The sequence below is a fragment of the Aedes aegypti genome, chromosome 1 (genome assembly GCF_002204515.2).
Source record: "Aedes aegypti strain LVP_AGWG chromosome 1, AaegL5.0 Primary Assembly, whole genome shotgun sequence".
Classification (NCBI taxonomy): Eukaryota; Metazoa; Arthropoda; class Insecta; order Diptera; family Culicidae; genus Aedes; species Aedes aegypti.
Genome location: NC_035107.1, coordinates 50,886,747 through 50,911,702, shown reverse-complemented (window position 1 = coordinate 50,911,702; position 24,956 = coordinate 50,886,747). Strand labels below are relative to the sequence as shown.

The window sequence follows — 24,956 nt, the reverse complement described above, 5'->3', positions numbered from 1 at the left end:
GATGAAGTCCCAAGATTAACATCAGCAGCAAAATATGCACGTAAAATATTTTTATTAAAAAATGCATAATAAAGTATAAAATAAAAGACGACAAATTATACTTTGTAAGCTTTTGAATGTATATTTATCAAATATGTCAAGAGTGTGATAAAAGGCACACTAACTAGTATTTTTCTTTTTATCCGTGTACCAATGATCACTCGATACTGATCCCTAAATGATCCTTGCGTGCCAGGGTGGCAGTCTCGGGTTTGACCCATCTGTTCAATATCGATGATTAAGTGGTTATAATGGGAATTTAATTGATAAAATAGTTAAAAAATTACGTACCCGGATCGCACCTGCATTCAACCGACAACCAAACTTACTATAATGCACAAATAAAATTTTCATCCAAAACTAAGTACTGTATCAATACTTGCGTTTGGATACCTTCTCAGAATGCGAAACAAAACAAAATAAAAATTGAACGGTTTCAGAAATAACATCTATCAAACAACTCAAAAATAAGTAGTTTCAAATGTACCTCAAGTTTAAGTTAAAAGTACTTAAAAGTCAGAATAAAATAATATCCAAAACAGTAGTGTTGGAAAGGTACTTCATTTTGAGTAGTTTTTATCTTATGTTTGAGTTGTTTCGGTTCTCCGTGTACGCACTATGCTGGCAGCACTGCACTGGCGAGATGTGTCAATTTTCGAGCATCTTCGTGCTCCGAGTCCGTCCGAATCTTGTTTACTCGACTTCGTTTCCTCTCGTCGTTCTACCACGAAGAAAGCCAAGCAAGACAGACAGTCACAGTTTTTGTTTTGACGCCGTCATGAGCAGAAGTCCGAGTTCGGAAAACGGTTTCGTTAGTATTTCTTCAACAGATACGCAAAACAGAGTGCAGTAATTCAATGACCTTCTAACGGGAATAAAGAATATTAGAACAACAGAGTGATGAATCAGCACAAATGTGGCGGCACGGAATATTTCAATGAAACGAAACTAATCGAAAACAGTGGAAAATCAATCGAAAGAAGTCGTGCCAACGAATGATGCAATTTTCGTTCGTGGCTTTGCTGGAACAGAAGAGGTTATGTTGTCGCGAGTGACGTCACGGATTGGTGAAAAATCATACGATACTCGGTGCTGCGCGCTGATTGGTGGATTTGTGGTGATCTGATGCGTTGTGTCGGTGTGTGAGTTGGCCTCTCGTTTCATCATTCACAATTTGATTCATTTGCGTTCAGAAACTGTTTCAAGAGGAAAATTTTGCGGGGAAAAATCCGAAATTTTGGTTGATAATAGTGTTTGGAGTTGGTGGAAAACTGTTGGACGGAGTGGGTAAAAGTACACTCTAGACGAGGAAAGTGAAATTCGGCGCTATGGACGGCGTTGGAGGCTGGGATAGCTTCCAGCCCGGAGGCGGAATGGCCATGGAAATCGCAGACAGTGTCCTCAAGGGGGATGAGCTGGATATTAACGACATTGCCGATATGTGTAAGTTGAACACGGAGTTTTCCGGTGACTCATTCGAATCCTATTTAATTCGTACAGTGTACTATTTTCACATCAAGTTGGTAAAAAACTATCAATTTCGAGACACCCTCTCAATAACGAAAGTCATAGGTGCCATCTATGGGGCACTGTATACTGTTTTGATATAGTATGCAGGGCTGGTAGTAGTTCTCTTTTTGCAGTGAATTCTTGTCTGAGTTGATAGCAAAGCCCACAGCTTTGAGCCTACTTTCTCTAGTAGAGAAGTCAGGTAAAATATAGGACGCTTCGATGCTTACTGATTCCCCGATGACTTGTTCAATTTTCACCTACTGATAAAAAAAATAAATCTTCTATTCAGTTCATCATTTGCAAAAAATCTTCTGCAGATTCCCTTTACCTTTGAGTTGCATGATCGTCATAACAAAATAGTATAGAACATATTTCAGTGCAAATGCTCTAGGAAGGTAAAATCTCACCTGACGTGGTCTCCCACAAGGTAAAGTGCTTTCACCAACGTTATTCAACGTGTATACAACACCACTGTTCCTTAGCCGAGTGGTTAGAGTCCGCGGCTACAAAGCAAAGCGATGCTGAAGGTGTATGGGTTGGATTCCCGGTTGGTCCAGGATGTTTCGAATGGAAATTTTCTTGACTTCTCTGGATATAGATTATCATCGTACTTGCCACACTTTATTCGAATGCGAAAATGACAACTTTGGCAAGAAAGCTCTCAGTTGATAACTGTGGAAGTGCTCATTGAACACTAAGCTGAGAAGCAGGCTCTGTCCCAGTGAAGAACAACAACGCCACTGTATGAAGTACAAGACGAAAACGTAAAACTAGTTCAATAAGCCATTTTACGAAGCCTGGTTAAATGACAGGAGACCTGGGATTTTTCAATCATCGGCGTCAGTTTTCGCGATGATGATGGTTGATGACTGTGCGCATTTCATTTTCGCATTTTTCATACAGGCGAAAACTTAAATGGAGAAAAAATATTAAAATATTTCTGATCACAAAAATGCCTTTTTATGTGAAATATAGGTGAAAAAGAGGTAGCTGATACAATAACTAGGTGTAAAGTTGCAGTAACAAACATTTTTGGATCTCTTTTTTGTCATTTTCTTCATGTCCTCGTTTGGTAAGATGAGGCGTTGTTAAAAATCACGCTGGATTTAATCCCAGGTCTCCTGTCAATTGACGTCGTTTCGGCGATCAGCTGTTCCGAAACGTCTCGTAAAATGGCTTATACGTTGATGACTTCGGGATACTAGTAGCGGCGAAGAATCTACCAGAGCTCAATAGCAAAGCGCAGAGTGCTATTAACAAATTCATTGGGAGTGCAGAAGGGCAAGAATTCCAGTTCCAGAATGGTAACAATGAGTTGGACACATACATCAACGGTATTAAACTGGAAACAGTTAGGGCACATCCATATCTAGCAATTACAATGGATCGTTGTTTAGGCTTCGGACCACATAAGAGAACTTCCACAATGCCTTAGTGAGAAGCATGTTGGAGTATAAAAGCACTGTGCACTTCAACGCTAGTGCAACTAATAGAAAAAAAACTGGCTACTGCAATCAACGTATCCCTCATAAAAGCTACAAGTTGTACTAGAATCACTCCTCGGAAAGCTCTGAATGACACTTAGGTATGACCTTCATTATTGATAAAGTATTTAAAATTCAATATATCATTTGATAGTTCTTTACCAACTAAATGCTAAAACAGTGTCCTGTACGAGTGTGTCTCTGTAATTGCTGGTAATTTGAATATTTAAATGAAATTCTTCTTTTGTAGATCAACTCAACGAGGAGAAACTGATGAACTTGATGGGCGAGGAGTTCCTGAATCAGTACAGCTGGACCGAGGACAACATCATGGATCAAGTTTCTCCGGATTCGACGACATCGTCAATGTTGAACTCGCTGAACGATTCGAGGAATGCTTCGTTGGACATAAAGAAAGAGGAACCGTCCTCCTTGCTGCCGGTCACGTCGACTTCCAGCATGCCAAGCCAACAACAGCAACAGCAGCAGCAACAATTTTACTGCAACCTGGTTTCGAGCGATCCAATGATCTCTGTGAGCAGCAGTCAAGCCCAAAAGCCTTTGCAGACTCAACAGCAGCAGCAGCAGCCGATTACATCAACCACCATCAAGCAGGAACCGATTATGATTCATCAGCAGCCGGCCACAACGAACGCCACCCCAATTATTCTGAACCGAACGAACATTGCGGCCAACACATCCACAATTCTGCTTCAGAATACGCGCAACCCAACGGGATATTCCTACATCAAAGCGATCGCTCCGGCCACAAGTGCTCCGACGAGTACGACCAGTATCCCTCAGAACATCCTTTCCGCGAATGTTCGATTGCAGAATCTTGTAACGACGAAAGCAACGGTGGCTCCGACTCCGGTGACGACGGCCACAGCCGTTCCGGTGATGCAACAGGTGTTCACCTTCCAAAGCGGAGACAAACAGGTGCTTTTGCAAGCAAATCCAGGCACCGTTATGACCGCCAACACGCAGAACATCCATACCTTGGTCAACACCCCCAATGGTCCTATTCTGGCAACGGGAATCCCACTCGTCTTGGATGCTCCGGAGAACGCCGGAAAATTGCAGATCAATCGTTTGCCACAGCCCCAATCTTCGCAATCTTCTCCGGCGGTTCCCAAAGTCAAGGAAGTGAAACGATCGGCTCACAATGCCATCGAGCGTCGCTACCGGACTTCGATCAACAGCTGCATTGTGGAGCTTAAGAATATCGTTGTCGGGGTCGACGCAAAGTTGAACAAATCGGCGATCCTTCGGAAGGCCATCGATCACATCCGGCACCTGCAGAAGCAGAACAATAGCCTCAAGCAGGAGAACATGTACCTTAAGATGAAGATGACCAACCGGAAGCAATCGCTCAAGGATCTTCTGGTGACCAACGTACAGGACGACATGGTCCCAGTCATCGGTCCAATCACTCCTCCAAGGAGCGACGAATCCAATCCGTCACTGTCCCCATCGCACAACTCGGAAAATTCGATGCCACCGTCGCCCTTCGGAACATCCTCCTCCGGAATGGAAGAATCGCTCAACGACGACGACCTGATGACTAGCGTCCGGGGAATGTCTGCCCATTCGCGACTTACCCTCTGCATGTTCATGCTAGCCGTCCTGGTGATCAATCCATTTGGAAACTTGCTCTTCTCCGGAAATGCTGGTGCTGGCGATGAGGAGCTCGATCCCGGAACCAGCCGTCGAATCCTGGCTGTTGACGAACGCTTCCTCTCCTGGTCCGGCTTCATCTCGTCGACTATGATATTCGCGATCAACATTGCTTTGCTTCTGTTCTGTCTGGTCAAGATGCTCGTCTACGGCGATCCGATTCTTCCATCCCGGTCCAAAGCTTTCACCGAGTACTGGAAGCACAAGAAGCAATCCGATTTGGATTTTCAACGTGGTAACGCGTCTGCGTCCCTGCAGGAAGCAAAACGCTGTCTGGCACCCTTCGGCGTCACGATTCCCAACAGTCGGCTGGAAACGATCACCACCACAGGCTGGCAGTTCGTCCGGATGTTCCTGCATCGAATCTACATCGGGCGGTGGTTCTCCCGCCGCACCGGTGGCCTCTTCAAACCCGAATCCCAACGCATGGACGCTTTGAACTCGGCTAAGGAACTGGCTCTGCTCTTCCACCGTCTGAATCAGCTCTACCTGGTTTCGAACCAACCGGAAGCGAATGGATTAATGATGTCGTTATACGCCGTCAATATGGCCGAGGTTGCCTCCGCTGTCATGTCCCCGGAGGACACCATCGAGATCTACATCACGGCCGCCCTGCGGGTCAAGAAAAGTTATCCCCGTTTCATGCAGTACTTCTGCCGGTACTATTTGGCCAAGGCCAAAGAGGTCTGCAACAACTGCGATCAGGTTCCTGGAAAGTTCGCATGGGCCTTCACCTCGTACGGTTTCCGCTTCCTCACAACGCACGCCGGTCAGTTTGAGGACACATCGGACTCCATGTTCACCATGCTGGGCAATAAGGCCGACCCGCTGGAGTACATGATGCGAGATTACCGAGAAAACCTGCTTCAGAAATCAATCCAATGTCTGGTCGGATCGGGTCAAATCAGCCGGAAGCACGTGAACGCAGCTTTTGCCCAACAGTCCCAATCCCAAACGGCAGTCGCCGAGGCGAATGCTTCCAAGGAAACCCTCAAGGATGACCAATCGGACAATGGAAAACCTTCCGCACCGGCTTCGTACCCATACTCCGGTTGCCAGATTAGCAACGTGCTGCACTTCACCCAACTCCTGAAGGACATCCTTAGCGTGGAGAACCAACCGGTTACGTTCGATCGCTGTCTGCTGAGTGGAAACTGCTGCCAGGATCGTTTGGCTCACTGGTGGTCCAGTTTGTTGAGCATCGCTGCCTACTGGCTGCTCGGCGAGGATTCCGAAGCCGAGCGGCTCTATCTGCACATCGAGAACCTGCCGCCGGAGTTGGTCAAGGGCGAGGATAAACTGCCGACGGCACTGTTTGCCGCCTTCCAGGCGAAGCGCGCTTTAATGTAAGTTGAGAGCTTTAGTACAGGGTTGGTACTAGTAATGCAATTATCTGAAAATTCTCTTTTTACAATGGAAGGCCTCCAAGGTCACTATATTTCCATTTCTCCTTACAATCGATCGTGGTGGGAATTTTGGTGGCTCCAGAGATTCATACAAGACTATTCCATGGTTTCTTCACAGATTTCTCCACGAAAAGCTTTAGGGATTCTCTCTCTGTGCAGGAATACATTCAAAGAGTCTTCCCCTAGTAAATTGCTCTAAGGTTTCCTTCAGCAATTCTCCCAGGAACTTGTCCTAAAATTCTTCCAGTTATTCCTAAAGGAATGCTGAGATGAATTTCTCCAAATTTTGCTCTAGGCAGAGCTAGGGAAGCAAGTCTCTTTTGGTCACTATTTTAATTGAAGTTTCTAAAAAGGAAGCGGGTCATTTGGCATCAGGTCATTTGAAATAACGGCCATTTGGCATAACCAATGACCGTAATGCCAAATGGCGTTATGTCAAATGGACCTAGACCTCTCAAAACCTTTTTTTTTTAAACAGAAGGTCTCCAAAGTCTCTATGTTAACCAAACCAAAGCAGACTGTTAAGTCACTTTTTTTTCCTTTTCTGCTTGAAGTGAATCCTTGTGTAAAGTTCTAGAAGCTCTAGAAAAACCTTCGTAGATTTTTTACGCGACTATTCATTGGGTTCCCCCGCAATTTCGTCTCAGAGTCCCTATGGAAAAGCTCTTCTAGTGATTTCTCAATAAATTTCACCTGAAATACTATCAGAGACATTTCCAATGATCTATCGAGAAATCTAGAGATACCTCTACCAATTATCTCCAAAATTTGCTCCATGAAATCTTTGAGCATACCAACGCGAATCCATGACAAATCGTCGAAAGACAAAACGTCGAAGAAGCAAAAAACAGGGGTTAAAGGTCCAAATCTTCCTTTTCAAGGAAAGAATACCTTTTTTTTCAACCTCTTGTCGCTAAACCTTCCAACCTTCCTGAAATTTTCACAGGGATTACTCAGAAAATTTTGCCAGAGACTATCCCAGTATCCCGTAAATTTCCCACTAATTTTCCAATTTATCCTGTAGTTGTTATTCTAGAAAATCTTCCAAAAATTCTTACATGATTTTTCCCAAGAAAATCCACAAATGTTCATTCCAGAGTTTTTGAGGATATTCGTTCAGGGATCCTACAAGCATTCGTTTTGAAACCCTACGAGCTCAGAGACAAACAGCCGTCACACTCTCATCATTGTCCATCGGCCACCTTTTTAACGGTCGATTCAAAAAAAAATGGTAGGTGGCCAATCCACTACTCGCAGCACTCACATAGTTTCTCTTCGCGTTTGACGTTTACACACTACCGTCATCTGTTGGCCCGTCGGCCAAACGCACTCATTTTAGCATTGGGTGTACATGTCCTCGTGACTACGGTTTTGGTTGAGATTTGTTCTAAGTGTTACGTCTGTTTGTCTATGCAACAAGACTTTATACATCTATTTTTTCAGTTTTTCTTCCGGGCATTTTTATTTGGGTTCCTCAAGACTTAATCTACAGATACTCCAAAAACTTTTCCAACGATTATTTGAGGAAATCTATCATGAACTGTTTTAGGAATTGCTAAATAAATTTGACTTGGGCTTCCTCATAAATTCCTTTCCAGATCTCCTTTGGTCTTCCAGGCCAAGCCCGCTTCAATGTAAGTTCAGAGCTTTAGTAGGGCTGATAGCGGGTCTCTTTTGAGACATTTGGGCACATTTATAATAGAAATGTCTGAACAATATCTACATATTTATAATGGAATGTTAAAGTCGCGTTTATAAACAAAATGGTCTCTAAAGTCATTATTTTCCCAATCAATCGTGGTGTGAACTCTTGAGGCTACAGAGATTTACATCTAAAGACTATTCCTTGGATTCTTCAAGAATCCAGTCACAGGATCCTCGAAGAAAAGTATCAGGGGTTCTTTCTTTGTTCGGGAATATCTTCAAACACTACGCCAGGGATTCCTTCAAAAATTTCTTTGAGGATTCCTCTAGCAATTCTCCCAGGGGTTCATCTTAAAAACCTTCCAGTGACTCCTAAAGAAATGCTTAAGTGAATTCCTCCAGAATCTACTCTTTGAAGAGCTGGTAGCAGGTCTCTTTTTAGAGACTTGGTCACTATTTTAATGCAAGTCTCTAAAAAGTCTATATTTTATTGAAAGGTCTCTTAAGTCTCTATTGTAATCAAAATGGTATCTTAAGTCATTTTTCAATCTTGGTGTTGGCTAGAAGCGTTATAGAATCCTATTACGCGACTATTCAATGGGTTCTTCAAAAATTCCTTCTCTGATTTCTCGAAGAAAAGCTTCAGGAATTGTTTTATTTATTTCTTCAGAAATACTTTCTAGGACTCCAGAATTTCTCAAGAAACTCCTCTAGAGATGAGATACCTTCATCAATTATCTTCAGAATTTGCTCCACGAAATCCAACGCTATTATCTCCTGTAGTTTTCACAGTACTTCTTCCACATATTTTTCCACTAATTTTTTTACTGATTTTTTCCAGCTGTTACTTGAGGAAATCTTTCAAATATACCTGCTTGAGTTTTTCCCAGAAAATTCTCAAAGTTTCATTTCAGAATGGTTAAGAAAATTTGTTTGGGACTCTATAAAAAGTATTTTCGAACCTTTACAAGAATTTTTACGCCGATTTTTTAGTTATTCTTCCGGGCATTTCCTTCAGGTATAGTGTAGATTTTTTAGCAATTTATTAGTAAGCTCAAAGACTTCCTAAAGAGTACCTGCAGGAGTTCTTTAAGAATTTGGATTTTTTTGTGAAATTTCTCAAAGAGTTTCTGCATGAATCTTGGGAAAAATTGCTTAAGGTATTATATGCGAAATTTCAGCTCCAGCTTGGCGTGTTTAGAAAATTTGAATAAGAATTTTGGAGGAAATCCAAAGATATCCCTGGAGAAACTTAAAAGAAAGTTCTAAGTTATCGTAAAGTTATGCCCTAATTCCGCGCATTTGGCCTCATTCCTCATTCCTATTTGTAGTTGGCGGTAATACATCAAAATTACACATAACATTATCATCAACAATCATTTCCAATTCATTATAGGTAAATATTCCAAAATGCGCTGAATTACGGCACTTTACGGTACCATCTTTTATGAATTTCGAAAAATCTTGAACGTTTGCAAATCGTGGAAAAGAAAGGGTAAATGGAACAAAAAGAAGAATCATTGAATAAAATCAAGGTAGAATTACAACACATCTGCAACTTTTTTTACTTTCCATAGAAAATTGTCAAATTGTTAAGTGTTAGGGCTGAGTTATTCATGAATCGATTTGAACGAAATTTTTAATTGTTCAGAGCCGAACTTCAGACATAAATTAAATTTTAACATATATTTTTGAGTGATTTTTCCAACGAGTTCAAAAACAAAAATAATGGTTTGGCTAAAGTGAAGATATTGACAAATTTTAATGATTGACATAAACTCCAACCTCTTTTTACGATCGTTTTTTTACCGACGGTTGTTTTTACGACCACTTTTTTACGACCGGAATTCAGATAAACGACCGTTTTTATAAATGATCAATATCTTGACAAGTATTCAAAATAGAGGGTCATGATGTTCTGGGGGCCCAGATAGCCGTAGCGGTAAACGCGCAGCTATTCAGCAAGACCAAGCTGAGGGTCGTGTGTTCGAATCCCACCGGTCGAGGATCTTTTCGGGTTGGAAATTTTCTCGACTTCCCAGGGCATAGAGTATCTTCGTACCTGCCATACGATATACACATGCAAAAAATGGTCATTGGCATAGTAAGCTCTCAGTTAATAACTGTGGAAGTGCTCATAAGAACACTAAGCTGAGAAGCAGGCTCTGTCCTAGTAGGGACGTAACGCCAGAAAGAAGAAGAAGAAGAAAAAGATGTTCAGCAAAATTGTTCAGTAGTTCAAGGGCTAACAAATGATGGTCATTGAATTACGGAATTCTGGCACCAGGTGGTGCTAGTGAGCATGAAAATCTTGTTTTGCGGATATCTCAGGATCCTGACCACTTAGAAAGATGGCGTCTTCGACAAAGTTGTTCATTAGGTTAAGGACTATCATTATAAAAGCTATGAGATTCAAAATTTTGCCACCAGGTAACGCTAGTGAGCATGAAACTCTTGTTTTGCGAATATCTCAGGATCCTGGCCACTTAGAAAGATGAGCTACCGAACAACTTTGCCGAATGCGCCATCTTTCTAAGTGGCCAGGATCCTGAGATATTTGCAAAACAAGAGTTTCATGCTAACTAGCGCCGCCTGATGGCAAAACCTCGAATCCCTTGGCTAGAATAATGATAGTCCTTGAGCTACTGAACAACTTTATGGAAGACGCCAGCTTTCTAAGGTTGCATGCTCACTTGTACTGCCTGGTGGCGCAATTTCACTTAAGGTGAAACATCTCAGAATCCAAAGATGGCCGGCAAAATGGCTGACTTGTGCCCCTACTCACGTTTTCAAAGGCACTTAACTGAAGAAATAGTTGGCAAACGCTTCTGATCTTCTTATTTTAAGCTTTCGGTTAGTGCACAAAGCCAACATGAAAAGTACACCGTTGTTGGATGCTTCTTTCGCGAGATTTGTGCCTTTGAGGTTTTAGTACAATCTTAGAAGTTGATTCCAAACTGTTTCACCTTAAGCAGTGTTGCCAGCTAGACAAAATTGTGAACCCTTCATGAAAAACTGGATTACAGTTGAAGAGTATTGCTATGATTTGGCCGACTGTATGGTACGCAACACTTCCAGGGCTGGTAGCAAGTCACTTTTTAGTGACTTGGTCACTTTTTTCGACCTGGTCGCTAAAAAGTCACTATTTCCAACAAAAAGTCACTAAAGTCACTATTTTCGTAATCTAACGGTATTGAAATTTAAGGCTGGGTTATCTTTTCAAACACAAACAGCAAGAAATAAATATTTATTATTATAAAAACAAATAAGTGTGATTTTAATGACAAACAAAAAATCAAAGAGTTTGTTTGAAACTCGTCCATGATTTCAAAATCGAGCATTAATATTGATAGGAATCATATGATCATAGGTCAACTATTTCTATACAAAACGGGTCGTAAAACAGATAAAACGGGAGATTACGAGTTGTCACTGAGTGATACAATTGTTTTCAATAATTCTAGGGCCGCTGGACCGGGGAAAAAGACAGGAAAACCAGAAATTTGAGATGATCACCGGGAAAATAATTTTAATCGAACATCTCCAAGCACTAAACCTACAAACCACCAAAATAAGTTGTAGAAAGTAGTTATGGTTGATAATATTGCCATTTACGAAAACCTGAGCCAAATGAATATTTGACAAATTTCTTGGGAGATCCACTGAAATCTTGGACAGATTAATTCAGAAGTACGATTGGCGGATTTCTGAGATGATACTGATTTTTGATGAAGCCTTGTCTGGATTACCTATTAGTTATTCATTGATCTATGAAAAAGTTCTTATGAGGCCCCTGACGAGATTTTGTATAGATTTCTGCAGATTTACAGTGTATTTTTCCAATTGTTCCCAACAAATTTCTTGTAAAATTGTTCATGTATTAATGGAAAAATCTTTTAAGGTAAACAAAAAGCGAGGTCCTTTAGGTAATCTTAATCAGATTTTTGTTAAGTTTTGGACGCAATTCTCAGCCAAATTTTTGACAGATTACTTGTAAGATGCAATTTTAGATTTATGTCAAAAATCTAGCCAGCTTCAAAGGAGAAAATAAAATGTTTTCGAAGATACCGTTTGTTAAAAAGATCCAACATAAGTTTCACCAAATCAAGAATTTGTCCAGGAATCAGTCATGGCCTATGACTAACGCATAATTTCGAAGCCAGTCTTAAAAGGTTTGTTATTGAACTTTGCAGTTTTTACCCTTCTTACAACCATAAGAAGGGTATAAAGATCGCTTGAAAAACCGACTTTTGATCCGAGGCCCGGAGGGCCAAGTCTCATATACCAATCGATAGAGCTCGACGAACTGAGCACATGTCCGTGTGTGTGTATGTGTGTGTGTATGTGTGTGTGTATGTGTGTGTATGTGTGTGTGTATGTGTGTGTGTGTGTTACAAAAAATGTCACTCAATTATCTCAGCCGTTTGTCAACCGATTTAAACACTTTTAGCTCTTAAAGAAAGCTACAACATTCCCATAGAACGCTATTGAATTTCATTGCGATCGGACATTTCGTTACAGAGTTATGATTCAAACAGTATCGTGAAGTACTAGAAAAAGCATATTCTAATATTTTCAACTGTCTGCATTTTGATCGATATCTCAGCCATTTTTGAACCGATTTAAGTTCTTTTATCGGCTAATGAAAGCTCTGACATTCAATCATAAGCCTTCAAATTTTCATTGAAATCGGATTACTAGTTTCAGAGATATCATTGGAAGAATTTTCTAAAGTACTGAAAAAAAAATTTCTCTCAAATATTCATTTTTACCCTTCTTACAACCATAAGAAGGGTATAAAGATCGCTTGAAAAACCGACTTTTGATCCGAGGCCCGGAGGGCCAAGTCTCATATACCAATCGATAGAGCTCGACGAACTGAGCACATGTCCGTGTGTGTGTATGTGTGTGTGTATGTGTGTGTGTATGTGTGTGTGTATGTGTGTGTATGTGTGTGTGTATGTGTGTGTGTGTGTTACAAAAAATGTCACTCAATTATCTCAGCTGTTTGTCAACCGATTTAAACACTTTTAGCTCTAAAAGAAAGCTACAACATTCCCATAGAACGCTATTGAATTTCATTGCGATCGGACATTTCGTTACAGAGTTATGATTCAAACAGTATCGTGAAGTACTAGAAAAAGCATATTCTAATATTTTCAACTGTCTGCATTTTGATCGATTTCTCAGCCATTTTTGAACCGATTTAAGTTCTTTTATCGGCTAATGAAAGCTCTGACATTCAATGATAAGCCTTCAAATTTTCATTGAAATCGGATTACTAGTTTCAGAGATATCATTGGAAGAATTTTCTGAAGTACTGGAAAAAAATTTCTCTAAAATATTCATTTTTTTACATTTTGATCAATTTCTCAGCTATTTTTAATCCAATTTAAGCTCTTTTTTCGTCGATTGAAAGCTCGGATATCATTCACAACCATATTGCAATTGAATTATAAATTACAGAGATAAAAATCATTATTTTCAAAAATCTCTAAAATTCCCCTTTTTACCCTTCTTACAACCATAAGAAGGGTATAAAGATCGCTTGAAAAACCGACTTTTGATCCGAGGCCCGGAGGGCCAAGTCTCATATACCAATCGATAGAGCTCGACGAACTGAGCACATGTCCGTGTGTGTGTATGTGTGTGTGTATGTGTGTGTGTGTGTGTTACAAAAAATGTCACTCAATTATCTCAGCTGTTTGTCAACCGATTTAAACACTTTTAGCTCTAAATGAAAGCTACAACATTCCCATAGAACGCTATTGAATTTCATTGCGATCGGACATTTCGTTACAGAGTTATGATTCAAACAGTATCGTGAAGTACTAGAAAAAGCATATTCTAATATTTTCAACTGTCTGCATTTTGATCGATTTCTCAGCCATTTTTGAACCGATTTAAGTTCTTTTATCGGCTAATGAAAGCTCTGACATTCAATGATAAGCCTTCAAATTTTCATTGAAATCGGATTACTAGTTTCAGAGATATCATTGGAAGAATTTTCTGAAGTACTGGAAAAAAATTTCTCTAAAATATTCATTTTTTTACATTTTGATCAATTTCTCAGCTATTTTTAATCCAATTTAAGCTCTTTTTTCGTCGATTGAAAGCTCGGATATCATTCACAACCATATTGCAATTGAATTATAAATTACAGAGATAAAAATCATTATTTTCAAAAATCTCTAAAATTCCCCTTTTTACCCTTCTTACAACCATAAGAAGGGTATAAAGATCGCTTGAAAAACCGACTTTTGATCCGAGGCCCGGAGGGCCAAGTCTCATATACCAATCGATAGAGCTCGACGAACTGAGCACATGTCCGTGTGTGTGTATGTGTGTGTGTATGTGTGTGTATGTGTGTGTGTATGTGTGTGTGTATGTGTGTGTGTGTGTTACAAAAAATGTCACTCAATTATCTCAGCTGTTTGTCAACCGATTTAAACACTTTTAGCTCTAAAAGAAAGCTACAACATTCCCATAGAACGCTATTGAATTTCATTGCGATCGGACATTTCGTTACAGAGTTATGATTCAAACAGTATCGTGAAGTACTAGAAAAAGCATATTCTAATATTTTCAACTGTCTGCATTTTGATCGATTTCTCAGCCATTTTTGAACCGATTTAAGTTCTTTTATCGGCTAATGAAAGCTCTGACATTCAATGATAAGCCTTCAAATTTTCATTGAAATCGGATTACTAGTTTCAGAGATATCATTGGAAGAATTTTCTGAAGTACTGGAAAAAAATTTCTCTAAAATATTCATTTTTTTACATTTTGATCAATTTCTCAGCTATTTTTAATCCAATTTAAGCTCTTTTTTCGTCGATTGAAAGCTCGGATATCATTCACAACCATATTGCAATTGAATTATAAATTACAGAGATAAAAATCATTATTTTCAAAAATCTCTAAAATTCCCCTTTTTACCCTTCTTACAACCATAAGAAGGGTATAAAGATCGCTTGAAAAACCGACTTTTGATCCGAGGCCCGGAGGGCCAAGTCTCATATACCAATCGATAGAGCTCGACGAACTGAGCACATGTCCGTGTGTGTGTATGTGTGTGTGTATGTGTGTGTGTATGTGTGTGTATGTGTGTGTATGTGTGTGTGTGTGTTACAAAAAATGTCACTCAATTATCTCAGCTGTTTGTCAACCGATTTAAACACTTTTAGCTCTAAATGAAAGCTACAACATTCCCATAGAACGCTATTGAATTTCATTGCGATCGGACATTTCGTTACAGAGTTATGATTCAAACAGTATCGTGAAGTACTAGAAAAAGCATATTCTAATATTTTCAACTGTCTGCATTTTGATCGATTTCTCAGCCATTTTTGAACCGATTTAAGTTCTTTTATCGGCTAATGAAAGCTCTGACATTCAATGATAAGCCTTCAAATTTTCATTGAAATCGGATTACTAGTTTCAGAGATATCATTGGAAGAATTTTCTGAAGTACTGGAAAAAAATTTCTCTAAAATATTCATTTTTTTACATTTTGATCAATTTCTCAGCTATTTTTAATCCAATTTAAGCTCTTTTTTCGTCGATTGAAAGCTCGGATATCATTCACAACCATATTGCAATTGAATTATAAATTACAGAGATAAAAATCATTATTTTCAAAAATCTCTAAAATTCCCCTTTTTACCCTTCTTACAACCATAAGAAGGGTATAAAGATCGCTTGAAAAACCGACTTTTGATCCGAGGCCCGGAGGGCCAAGTCTCATATACCAATCGATAGAGCTCGACGAACTGAGCACATGTCCGTGTGTGTGTATGTGTATGTGTGTGTGTATGTGTGTGTGTATGTGTGTGTGTATGTGTGTGTGTATGTGTGTGTGTGTGTGTGTTACAAAAAATGTCACTCAATTATCTCAGCCGTTTGTCAACCGATTTAAACACTTTTAGCTCTTAAAGAAAGCTACAACATTCCCATAGAACGCTATTGAATTTCATTGCGATCGGACATTTCGTTACAGAGTTATGATTCAAACAGTATCGTGAAGTACTAGAAAAAGCATATTCTAATATTTTCAACTGTCTGCATTTTGATCGATATCTCAGCCATTTTTGAACCGATTTAAATTCTTTTATCGGCTAATGAAAGCTCTGACATTCAATCATAAGCCTTCAAATTTTCATTGAAATCGGATTACTAGTTTCAGAGATATCATTGGAAGAATTTTCTAAAGTACTGAAAAAAAAATTTCTCTCAAATATTCATTTTTACCCTTCTTACAACCATAAGAAGGGTATAAAGATCGCTTGAAAAACCGACTTTTGATCCGAGGCCCGGAGGGCCAAGTCTCATATACCAATCGATAGAGCTCGACGAACTGAGCACATGTCCGTGTGTGTGTATGTGTGTGTGTATGTGTGTGTGTATGTGTGTGTATGTGTGTGTATGTGTGTGTGTGTGTTACAAAAAATGTCACTCAATTATCTCAGCTGTTTGTCAACCGATTTAAACACTTTTAGCTCTAAAAGAAAGCTACAACATTCCCATAGAACGCTATTGAATTTCATTGCGATCGGACATTTCGTTACAGAGTTATGATTCAAACAGTATCGTGAAGTACTAGAAAAAGCATATTCTAATATTTTCAACTGTCTGCATTTTGATCGATTTCTCAGCCATTTTTGAACCGATTTAAGTTCTTTTATCGGCTAATAAAAGCTCTGACATTCAATGATAAGCCTTCAAATTTTCATTGAAATCGGATTACTAGTTTCAGAGATATCATTGGAAGAATTTTCTGAAGTACTGGAAAAAAATTTCTCTAAAATATTCATTTTTTTACATTTTGATCAATTTCTCAGCTATTTTTAATCCAATTTAAGCTCTTTTTTCGTCGATTGAAAGCTCGGATATCATTCACAACCATATTGCAATTGAATTATAAATTACAGAGATAAAAATCATTATTTTCAAAAATCTCTAAAATTCCCCTTTTTACCCTTCTTACAACCATAAGAAGGGTATAAAGATCGCTTGAAAAACCGACTTTTGATCCGAGGCCCGGAGGGCCAAGTCTCATATACCAATCGATAGAGCTCGACGAACTGAGCACATGTCCGTGTGTGTGTATGTGTGTGTGTATGTGTGTGTGTATGTGTGTGTATGTGTGTGTGTATGTGTGTGTGTGTGTGTTACAAAAAATGTCACTCAATTATCTCAGCTGTTTGTCAACCGATTTAAACACTTTTAGCTCTAAAAGAAAGCTACAACATTCCCATAGAACGCTATTGAATTTCATTGCGATCGGACATTTCGTTACAGAGTTATGATTCAAACAGTATCGTGAAGTACTAGAAAAAGCATATTCTAATATTTTCAACTGTCTGCATTTTGATCGATTTCTCAGCCATTTTTGAACCGATTTAAGTTCTTTTATCGGCTAATGAAAGCTCTGACATTCAATGATAAGCCTTCAAATTTTCATTGAAATCGGATTACTAGTTTCAGAGATATCATTGGAAGAATTTTCTGAAGTACTGGAAAAAAATTTCTCTAAAATATTCATTTTTTTACATTTTGATCAATTTCTCAGCTATTTTTAATCCAATTTAAGCTCTTTTTTCGTCGATTGAAAGCTCGGATATCATTCACAACCATATTGCAATTGAATTATAAATTACAGAGATAAAAATCATTATTTTCAAAAATCTCTAAAATTCCCCTTTTTACCCTTCTTACAACCATAAGAAGGGTATAAAGATCGCTTGAAAAACCGACTTTTGATCCGAGGCCCGGAGGGCCAAGTCTCATATACCAATCGATAGAGCTCGACGAACTGAGCACATGTCCGTGTGTGTGTATGTGTGTGTGTATGTGTGTGTGTATGTGTGTGTGTGTTACAAAAAATGTCACTCAATTATCTCAGCTGTTTGTCAACCGATTTAAACACTTTTAGCTCTAAATGAAAGCTACAACATTCCCATAGAACGCTATTGAATTTCATTGCGATCGGACATTTCGTTACAGAGTTATGATTCAAACAGTATCGTGAAGTACTAGAAAAAGCATATTCTAATATTTTCAACTGTCTGCATTTTGATCGATTTCTCAGCCATTTTTGAACCGATTTAAGTTCTTTTATCGGCTAATGAAAGCTCTGACATTCAATGATAAGCCTTCAAATTTTCATTGAAATCGGATTACTAGTTTCAGAGATATCATTGGAAGAATTTTCTGAAGTACTGGAAAAAAATTTCTCTAAAATATTCATTTTTTTACATTTTGATCAATTTCTCAGCTATTTTTAATCCAATTTAAGCTCTTTTTTCGTCGATTGAAAGCTCGGATATCATTCACAACCATATTGCAATTGAATTATAAATTACAGAGATAAAAATCATTATTTTCAAAAATCTCTAAAATTCCCCTTTTTACCCTTCTTACAACCATAAGAAGGGTATAAAGATCGCTTGAAAAACCGACTTTTGATCCGAGGCCCGGAGGGCCAAGTCTCATATACCAATCGATAGAGCTCGACGAACTGAGCACATGTCCGTGTGTGTGTATGTGTGTGTGTATGTGTGTGTGTATGTGTGTGTGTATGTGTGTGTGTGTGTTACAAAAAATGTCACTCAATTATCTCAGCTGTTTGTCAACCGATTTAAACACTTTTAGCTCTAAAAGAAAGCTACAACATTCCCATAGAACGCTATTGAATTTCATTGCGATCGGACATTTCGTTACAGAGTTATGATTCAAACAGTATCGTGAAGTACTAGAAAAAGCATATTCTAATATTTTCAACTGTCTGCATTTTGATCGATTTCTCAGCCATTTTTGAACCGATTTAAGTTCTTTTATCGGCTAATGAAAGCTCTGACATTCAATGATAAGCCTTCAAATTTTCATTGAAATCGGATTACTAGTTTCAGAGATATCATTGGAAGAATTTTCTGAAGTACTGGAAAAAAATTTCTCTAAAATATTCATTTTTTTACATTTTGATCAATTTCTCAGCTATTTTTAATCCAATTTAAGCTCTTTTTTCGTCGATTGAAAGCTCGGATATCATTCACAACCATATTGCAATTGAATTATAAATTACAGAGATAAAAATCATTATTTTCAAAAATCTCTAAAATTCCCCTTTTTACCCTTCTTACAACCATAAGAAGGGTATAAAGATCGCTTGAAAAACCGACTTTTGATCCGAGGCCCGGAGGGCCAAGTCTCATATACCAATCGATAGAGCTCGACGAACTGAGCACATGTCCGTGTGTGTGTATGTGTGTGTGTATGTGTGTGTGTATGTGTGTGTGTATGTGTGTGTGTATGTGTGTGTGTGTGTTACAAAAAATGTCACTCAATTATCTCAGCCGTTTGTCAACCGATTTAAACACTTTTAGCTCTAAAAGAAAGCTACAACATTCCCATAGAACGCTATTGAATTTCATTGCGATCGGACATTTCGTTACAGAGTTATGATTCAAACAGTACCGTGAAGTACTAGAAAAAGCATATTCTTATATTTTCAACTGTCTGCATTTTGATCGATATCTCAGCCATTTTTGAACCGATTTAAGTTCTTTTATCGGCTAATGAATGCTCTGACATTCAATCATAAGCCTTCAAATTTTCATTGAAATCGGATTACTAGTTTCAGAGATATCATTGGAAGAATTTTCTAAAGTACTGGAAAAAAAAAATTTCTCTGAAATATTCATTTTTTTACATTTTGATCAATTTCTCAGCTATTTTTAATCCAATTTAAGCTCTTCTTTCGTCGATTGAAAGCTCGGATATCATTTACAACCATATGGCAATCGAATTATGAATAACAGAGATAAAAATCATTATTTTCAAAAATCTCTAAAATTCCCCTTTTTTTAATTTAAAATTGCACATAAATCTTAAAAAAATCGCTGGCAAAATCATTTTAGGACATCAATTTTTCATTTTTCGATATTATTTTACAGGATGGCAACATGGGTTTATAGACCCTCTTAAACTATGATAATAAGCGTATGAAAACTAATAAAGTTCGATATCCGCCTTTTGACGTGCAGTTTCCTGGACTTTTTCGCATACCATTAAACTATTAGGGCAGATAGAACATAGTCACAACATCCTAAAGTTTAGTTATACACCGGGGATTCGCTGGTTGGAACACGACTGCCTTCCATCTAGCGAATCCGACCCGTTAGTAGGAAAGACTGACAGCTGGTGAAAATGCTCCACACGAACGCATCTGGACAGCAAATCGCTACAAAACGCACATATACATACGCATTTGTTCTATATATGGAGACTTCAAAGCGACGATACTCAGACGACAAAGTCAGTTTGACATTTTCTGTTGACATTTGAGTGCTTTAAGTTGGAATATTTTCCAACCAGCGAACATCCAACCATCGAGTCATTCCATGTAGCGGAACCCCAACGAGCGAATCCCCACTGTACTGGTACAAGGTTCCAAATGAATGATGAATAATAATTATCTCATACCTGTATGGAAATGTAAGAAGGGTTCAGTCTCACCATCGGTGGATTAAGTCAGGTTTTTAAATTAAAAATCAGTATAAATTACACAGAGCAAAAATTTGTTCATATAATTACAAAAGTTCTCTGAAATTTCAATGACTTCACCCGTCCACCCTGGGCTTTTAGATATTTTAACAAATAAGTTCATATAGTTTTGTCCAAAACTCTTTTGAAATTCAAATCATATTCAGCTCACAGTATTAAGGGCCCATTCACAAATTTCATAACGCTAGAGGGGGTGGGTGGGTGTCCTAGCGATGTTACGGCCCATACAAAAACTGAATAACATTCATACAAAAAGCGTTACTAGGGGGTGGGTGGGTGCCCAAAATGGCCAATTTCAGCGTTATGAAATAAATGAATGAACCCTAATCAAAAATAATTTAATCTCAAGTCTTCCGATTTTGACTGGTCTATATAAAAAATAAATAAATTTAAAGACTTTTTTTAAATCGGGCATCCGGGATTTTGAAAAACTGATTTTAAACGGACACCCTAACTACTGCATTGCCCATATTCGCATGGTATTTTATGCGACCAAACAGTAAGTTTCAATCATGATCATAGCGATCATAGCAGACTGGTTTATCCGAACAAACACTAGAAAAACCGTGTGAATGTTCGCATAAGGTGGTGTATGTGCTAACAAGCAAGTGCTGTTCGCATGTCCAACGAGTGTGTTATTAGGCAAAGAATGCATAGCAACTAAAATATGAATTTTGACCATATTGGCGCTTACGTCGACTATGCAAACATTGACAGTGCAGTTCTCTACACTCTAAATGCACCCAAAATGTAGATTGGTTAATGTCCACATAGAACGTATTTTAATTTATAGTCATTCTTATGACTAATACATGTAGTTTTGAAGTCACTTTTAGGCCACTTTTTGGTCACTATTTTTATCATTTTGGTCACTAAAGTCACTATTATTTTACTGTCTGACTGCTACCAGCCCTGCACTTCCTTCAACTTTGATGAACATTAGGTATCGTTATCTTTTAAATTTTTCGGTATTTGCATATCACACCCCCAAAAAATTGGCTCTTTTGATAACAAGCTATTACCAAAATATGAAAACTTGAATGGCCATTTTGGAGAGTTTTCAACCCATGCTTTAACTTTGCCGAATATCTCGAATCAGTTTTATGGCATCTAGACGTTGCAATTTTCAAAAACATAATTATAACCCTGATTTTTTTTACGAGCGATTCATTTTACGACCCCCCGATAACGGTCGTGAAAAGAGGTTGGGGTGTAATTAAAAAATAAAGGAATAGCTTCTTGGTGTGTTCAGTGAAATTGTAGGTTTTAACGAGTCGAACAAATTTGCTGCAGACAGTTTTTGTGAAGGGCTTTGGGATTTTCAGATTAATTTGTATTCGATTTTCTGGTCGAAAATTTCACTTCAGTCAAACCGTTATTACTTTAGAACTCATGAATGAAGAAATTTCTCAACAATATACGTTGAAATTCGACGTCTGATATCCTCTGAAAATTTCATTCAAATCGGTCCATGAATAACTGAGATCTAACGTACCAAAATTGATCATTTTGTATGGAATATCGAGAAAGTTGCAATAGTGTAGGACTACCTTAGACAGATTCTGAGACAATCTTTGGAGGAATTCCTGATGGAAGCTCTAAGATAATTTCTGTGATTATTCTTATAAAAATTACAAGTTGTGTTATTGAAGGTATCTAAAACGCGCTTCTTGGAACAATTCCTAAGGAAGCCTGTGAACATCATTAATTTAACTACTGAAGAGTTCTTCGAAGTTATATCTGAATAAGACTTTAGAAAAATTGCTGAGTTATTTTCTGATATATATTTTCTTGAAAAATCATGTAAGCATACAGTAATACAAGCAGTAGTATTTGCCATAATGTCACGAGAAATACCCAGAAAAATATCTTATATTCTCTGAGAAATGTTCGGCCAGATTCTATGAGGAATTAAACTCCTATCACCTTATTCCTGTTAGGTTTCTTCTTGTTATCCTGGTTCTTTTTTTTAGGAAATAGGTCTCTAAGGTTCCTATTTTTAAGACCCCCAGTCGCTACCATCCCTGGCTCGAGGAAAACCTTAAGCAATCTAAAGCTGATAGCTTCAGTAATATTCACAGGGACTACTCCAAAAATTATCAAAGGATTTACTTCACAGATTCTTATACCGATTTGTTACTCTAGGATATCTTCCAAATATTTTTTCTTGGGAATTTCACAAGGGTTTATTCTTGAGTTAAAGAAGAATTTCTTGACTGATTGATATCTCATTATTTCAGGAACAAGCCCCACTACAATTCGGTCAACGTGTTCCAGAACTGCAACGTCGGAAGTCAATGTCTGGAGGACAGCTTGACTACCAACATCTGCAAGAGACCGATGAAGCTCAAGATGGTAAGTTCAGATTATGGACAGAAAGCCTTTCAGCGGAGAAACTATTTTTAAGGGAAAGCTTTGTTCCCCACCCGGGTGCATTGTAGTTGCATTGCACTTTTGCGTTCGATAACACGGTGCAATACTTCTGCAATGCAAGCCAGGTGGATCGGAGCACAATCATCGACTGTTTTTAACCACTTCGGAACAGAAATCAATTTCGCAAGAATTGCGTTGTAATCATCTTCTTCAATTTTGCAGCTGGCCCAACTCCTGGCCTGTGACTGGCTGCTGGAAGCCCGCACTGCTCTCTGGGAGGCGGACAACGAGAAGTTCCAGAGCCAGAATGGCGAATACGTGCCCGTGTCCGGTGTGGTGCTGGCCAAGTTCCAGAAGGACCTGAACTCGCTGCGCATTGTCACCAATGAAATTCCGGTAGGTCATTTTCAATTCCCCGATCAAACTAGATCCAACCTAATACCCTTTTTCATTTGCTCAGAACGCCCAGTCGCGAGTGTTCCTGTACGAAGCCGTGTGTCGGCTGATGGCCGGAGCAGCTCCCGGCCCAACCCAGCAACTGTTGGGGCACAGTTTGCGTCAGCGCTATTCTCGGGCGTCGATCATTTGCAGTGGCAAGGATCGTAGCGGGCAGTTGGTCGGCGGTAGGGAACGAGCTGCCGCCCTGTACGTGGCGTGCAAACATCTACCGGCACCGTGCCTCTCGTCGCCGGGAGAGCGAGCCAGTATGCTGCAGGAAGCGGCCAAAACGCTGGAGAAGATAGGCGATAAGAAGCGTCTGCAGGAGTGCTACCAGCTCATGCGGTCACTCGGCAGCGGAACGGTGACCAACTGAGGATCCGGCCGCAGAGGGTAATATTTATAACTTATTGACTGTTTTTAGTTATTTAGTTTTTGAGTAAGAGATTAGATTAAATGCTGGGAAATTCTCATCGGATAACAACGTTGTAAATAGTTTAGCTTTACGAACAAAGTATCACACTGCTAGATTAAGAAACTAGAATCTAAAAGCATTTCACTGAATTGAATGAATTTCAATAAATGACGAACGTCGTAAAATCGTAGATTTTATTAATCTTCCTGCTCAGGGAGTGATGACGATTGTCCATGTCCGCGCGTAGATGAAGAAATTTTAGAGAGATATGTATCAAAATCCCGTAATCCCTGTAGCAGGTCTCTTTTTAAAAACTATTTTTATTAAAATGGTCTCTAAAGTTATTGTTTTCCCTTAGTCTGCTTGCTGATAATCCTGATACTGTATTCTAGAAGCTCCAAAGAAAATTTTAGATATTATTACGCGACTATTCCACAGGTTCTTTAAGAAATTCTTCAGAGATTCCTTCTAGACTACATTCAGAGACTCATCCAGGAATCACTCTGGAAATTCCTGCATCAATTCTCCCACAAATTACTCCGGAGTTTTTCAATGGATGCTTGTAGGAATTTATCTCATAGAACTCGTTTACTACAGGTGACAGATGACGGAATATGATCTGGGATAATAATTTGTAGGCCGCGTTTAGAATGTTGATCGCTCGAAAGTGCTCACTATCTAACTTGTCGCCTTTCTTGTAAATGGGGCATATTACCCCTTCCTTCCACTCCTCAGGTAGTTGTTCTGTTTTCCAGATTGTGCCTATTAGCCGTTGCAGACAAATGGCCAGCCTCTCCGGGTCCATCTTTATGAGTTCAGGTCCGATACCATCTTTACCAGCAGCTTTATTGTTCTTGAGCTGGTGATTGGCATCCTTAACCTCCCTAAAACCCCCGTTGGTTTCCATCGTCCGTCGTACTGACGAAGGCATTTCCTCCGTTGGCCCGTCCTTCATTGCCTGTGCTCTCAGCGCCATTCAGGTGTTCGTCGAAGTGCTGCTTCCACCTTTCGATCGCCTCACGCTCATGCGTCAAAATGCTCCCATCCTTACCACTGCACATCTCGGCCCGCGGTGAAGCCGTTGCGGGATGCGTTGAGCTTCTGATAGAACTTACGTTTTTCTTGAGACCGGCACAGCTGTTCCATCTCCTCGCACTCCAGGCGGCGTTTTTTCTCCCGAAAGAGGCGGGTCTGCTGTTGTCATTTCCGTCTATAACGTTCCATGTTCTGCCGGGTCCCTTGCTTCAGCATGACCGCCCGCGCTATATTCTTTTCCTTCAGAATCTGCCTACATTCCTCGTCAAGCCAATCGCTCCTTCCCACGTACCCGACGTTCCTCTAAGCTGCATTGTTGATGGCTGATTTTACTGTTCTCCAGCAGTCCTCAAGAGGGGCTTCATCCAG

The 24,956-nt window shown here is 39.1% G+C and overlaps 1 protein-coding gene across 1 annotated transcript; it reads left to right on the top strand.

Annotated features, from left to right (window-relative positions):
• The first annotated feature begins 799 nt into the window (after nt 1–799).
• Nucleotides 800–23,742, top strand: LOC5573523 (sterol regulatory element-binding protein 1). The gene is made up of 5 exons (XM_001660866.2): nt 800–1,482; nt 3,286–6,058; nt 22,567–22,681; nt 22,922–23,095; nt 23,160–23,742. Exons 1-5 carry the CDS (start codon nt 1,368–1,370, stop codon nt 23,511–23,513), a joined length of 3,531 nt encoding a protein of 1,176 aa, XP_001660916.2. The 5' UTR covers nt 800–1,367; the 3' UTR covers nt 23,514–23,742.
• The last annotated feature ends 1,214 nt before the right edge of the window (nt 23,743–24,956 follow it).

Coding starts and splice junctions, on each gene's coding strand:
- LOC5573523 (XM_001660866.2), top strand. CDS start 1,368: ATGGACGGCGTTGGAGGCTGGGATAGCTTCCAGCCCGGAGGCGGAATG. Junction 6,059..22,566: donor CAGGCGAAGCGCGCTTTAAT/GTAAGTTGAGAG, acceptor TCATTATTTCAG/GAACAAGCCCCACTACAATT. Junction 23,096..23,159: donor TTGTCACCAATGAAATTCCG/GTAGGTCATTTT, acceptor TCATTTGCTCAG/AACGCCCAGTCGCGAGTGTT.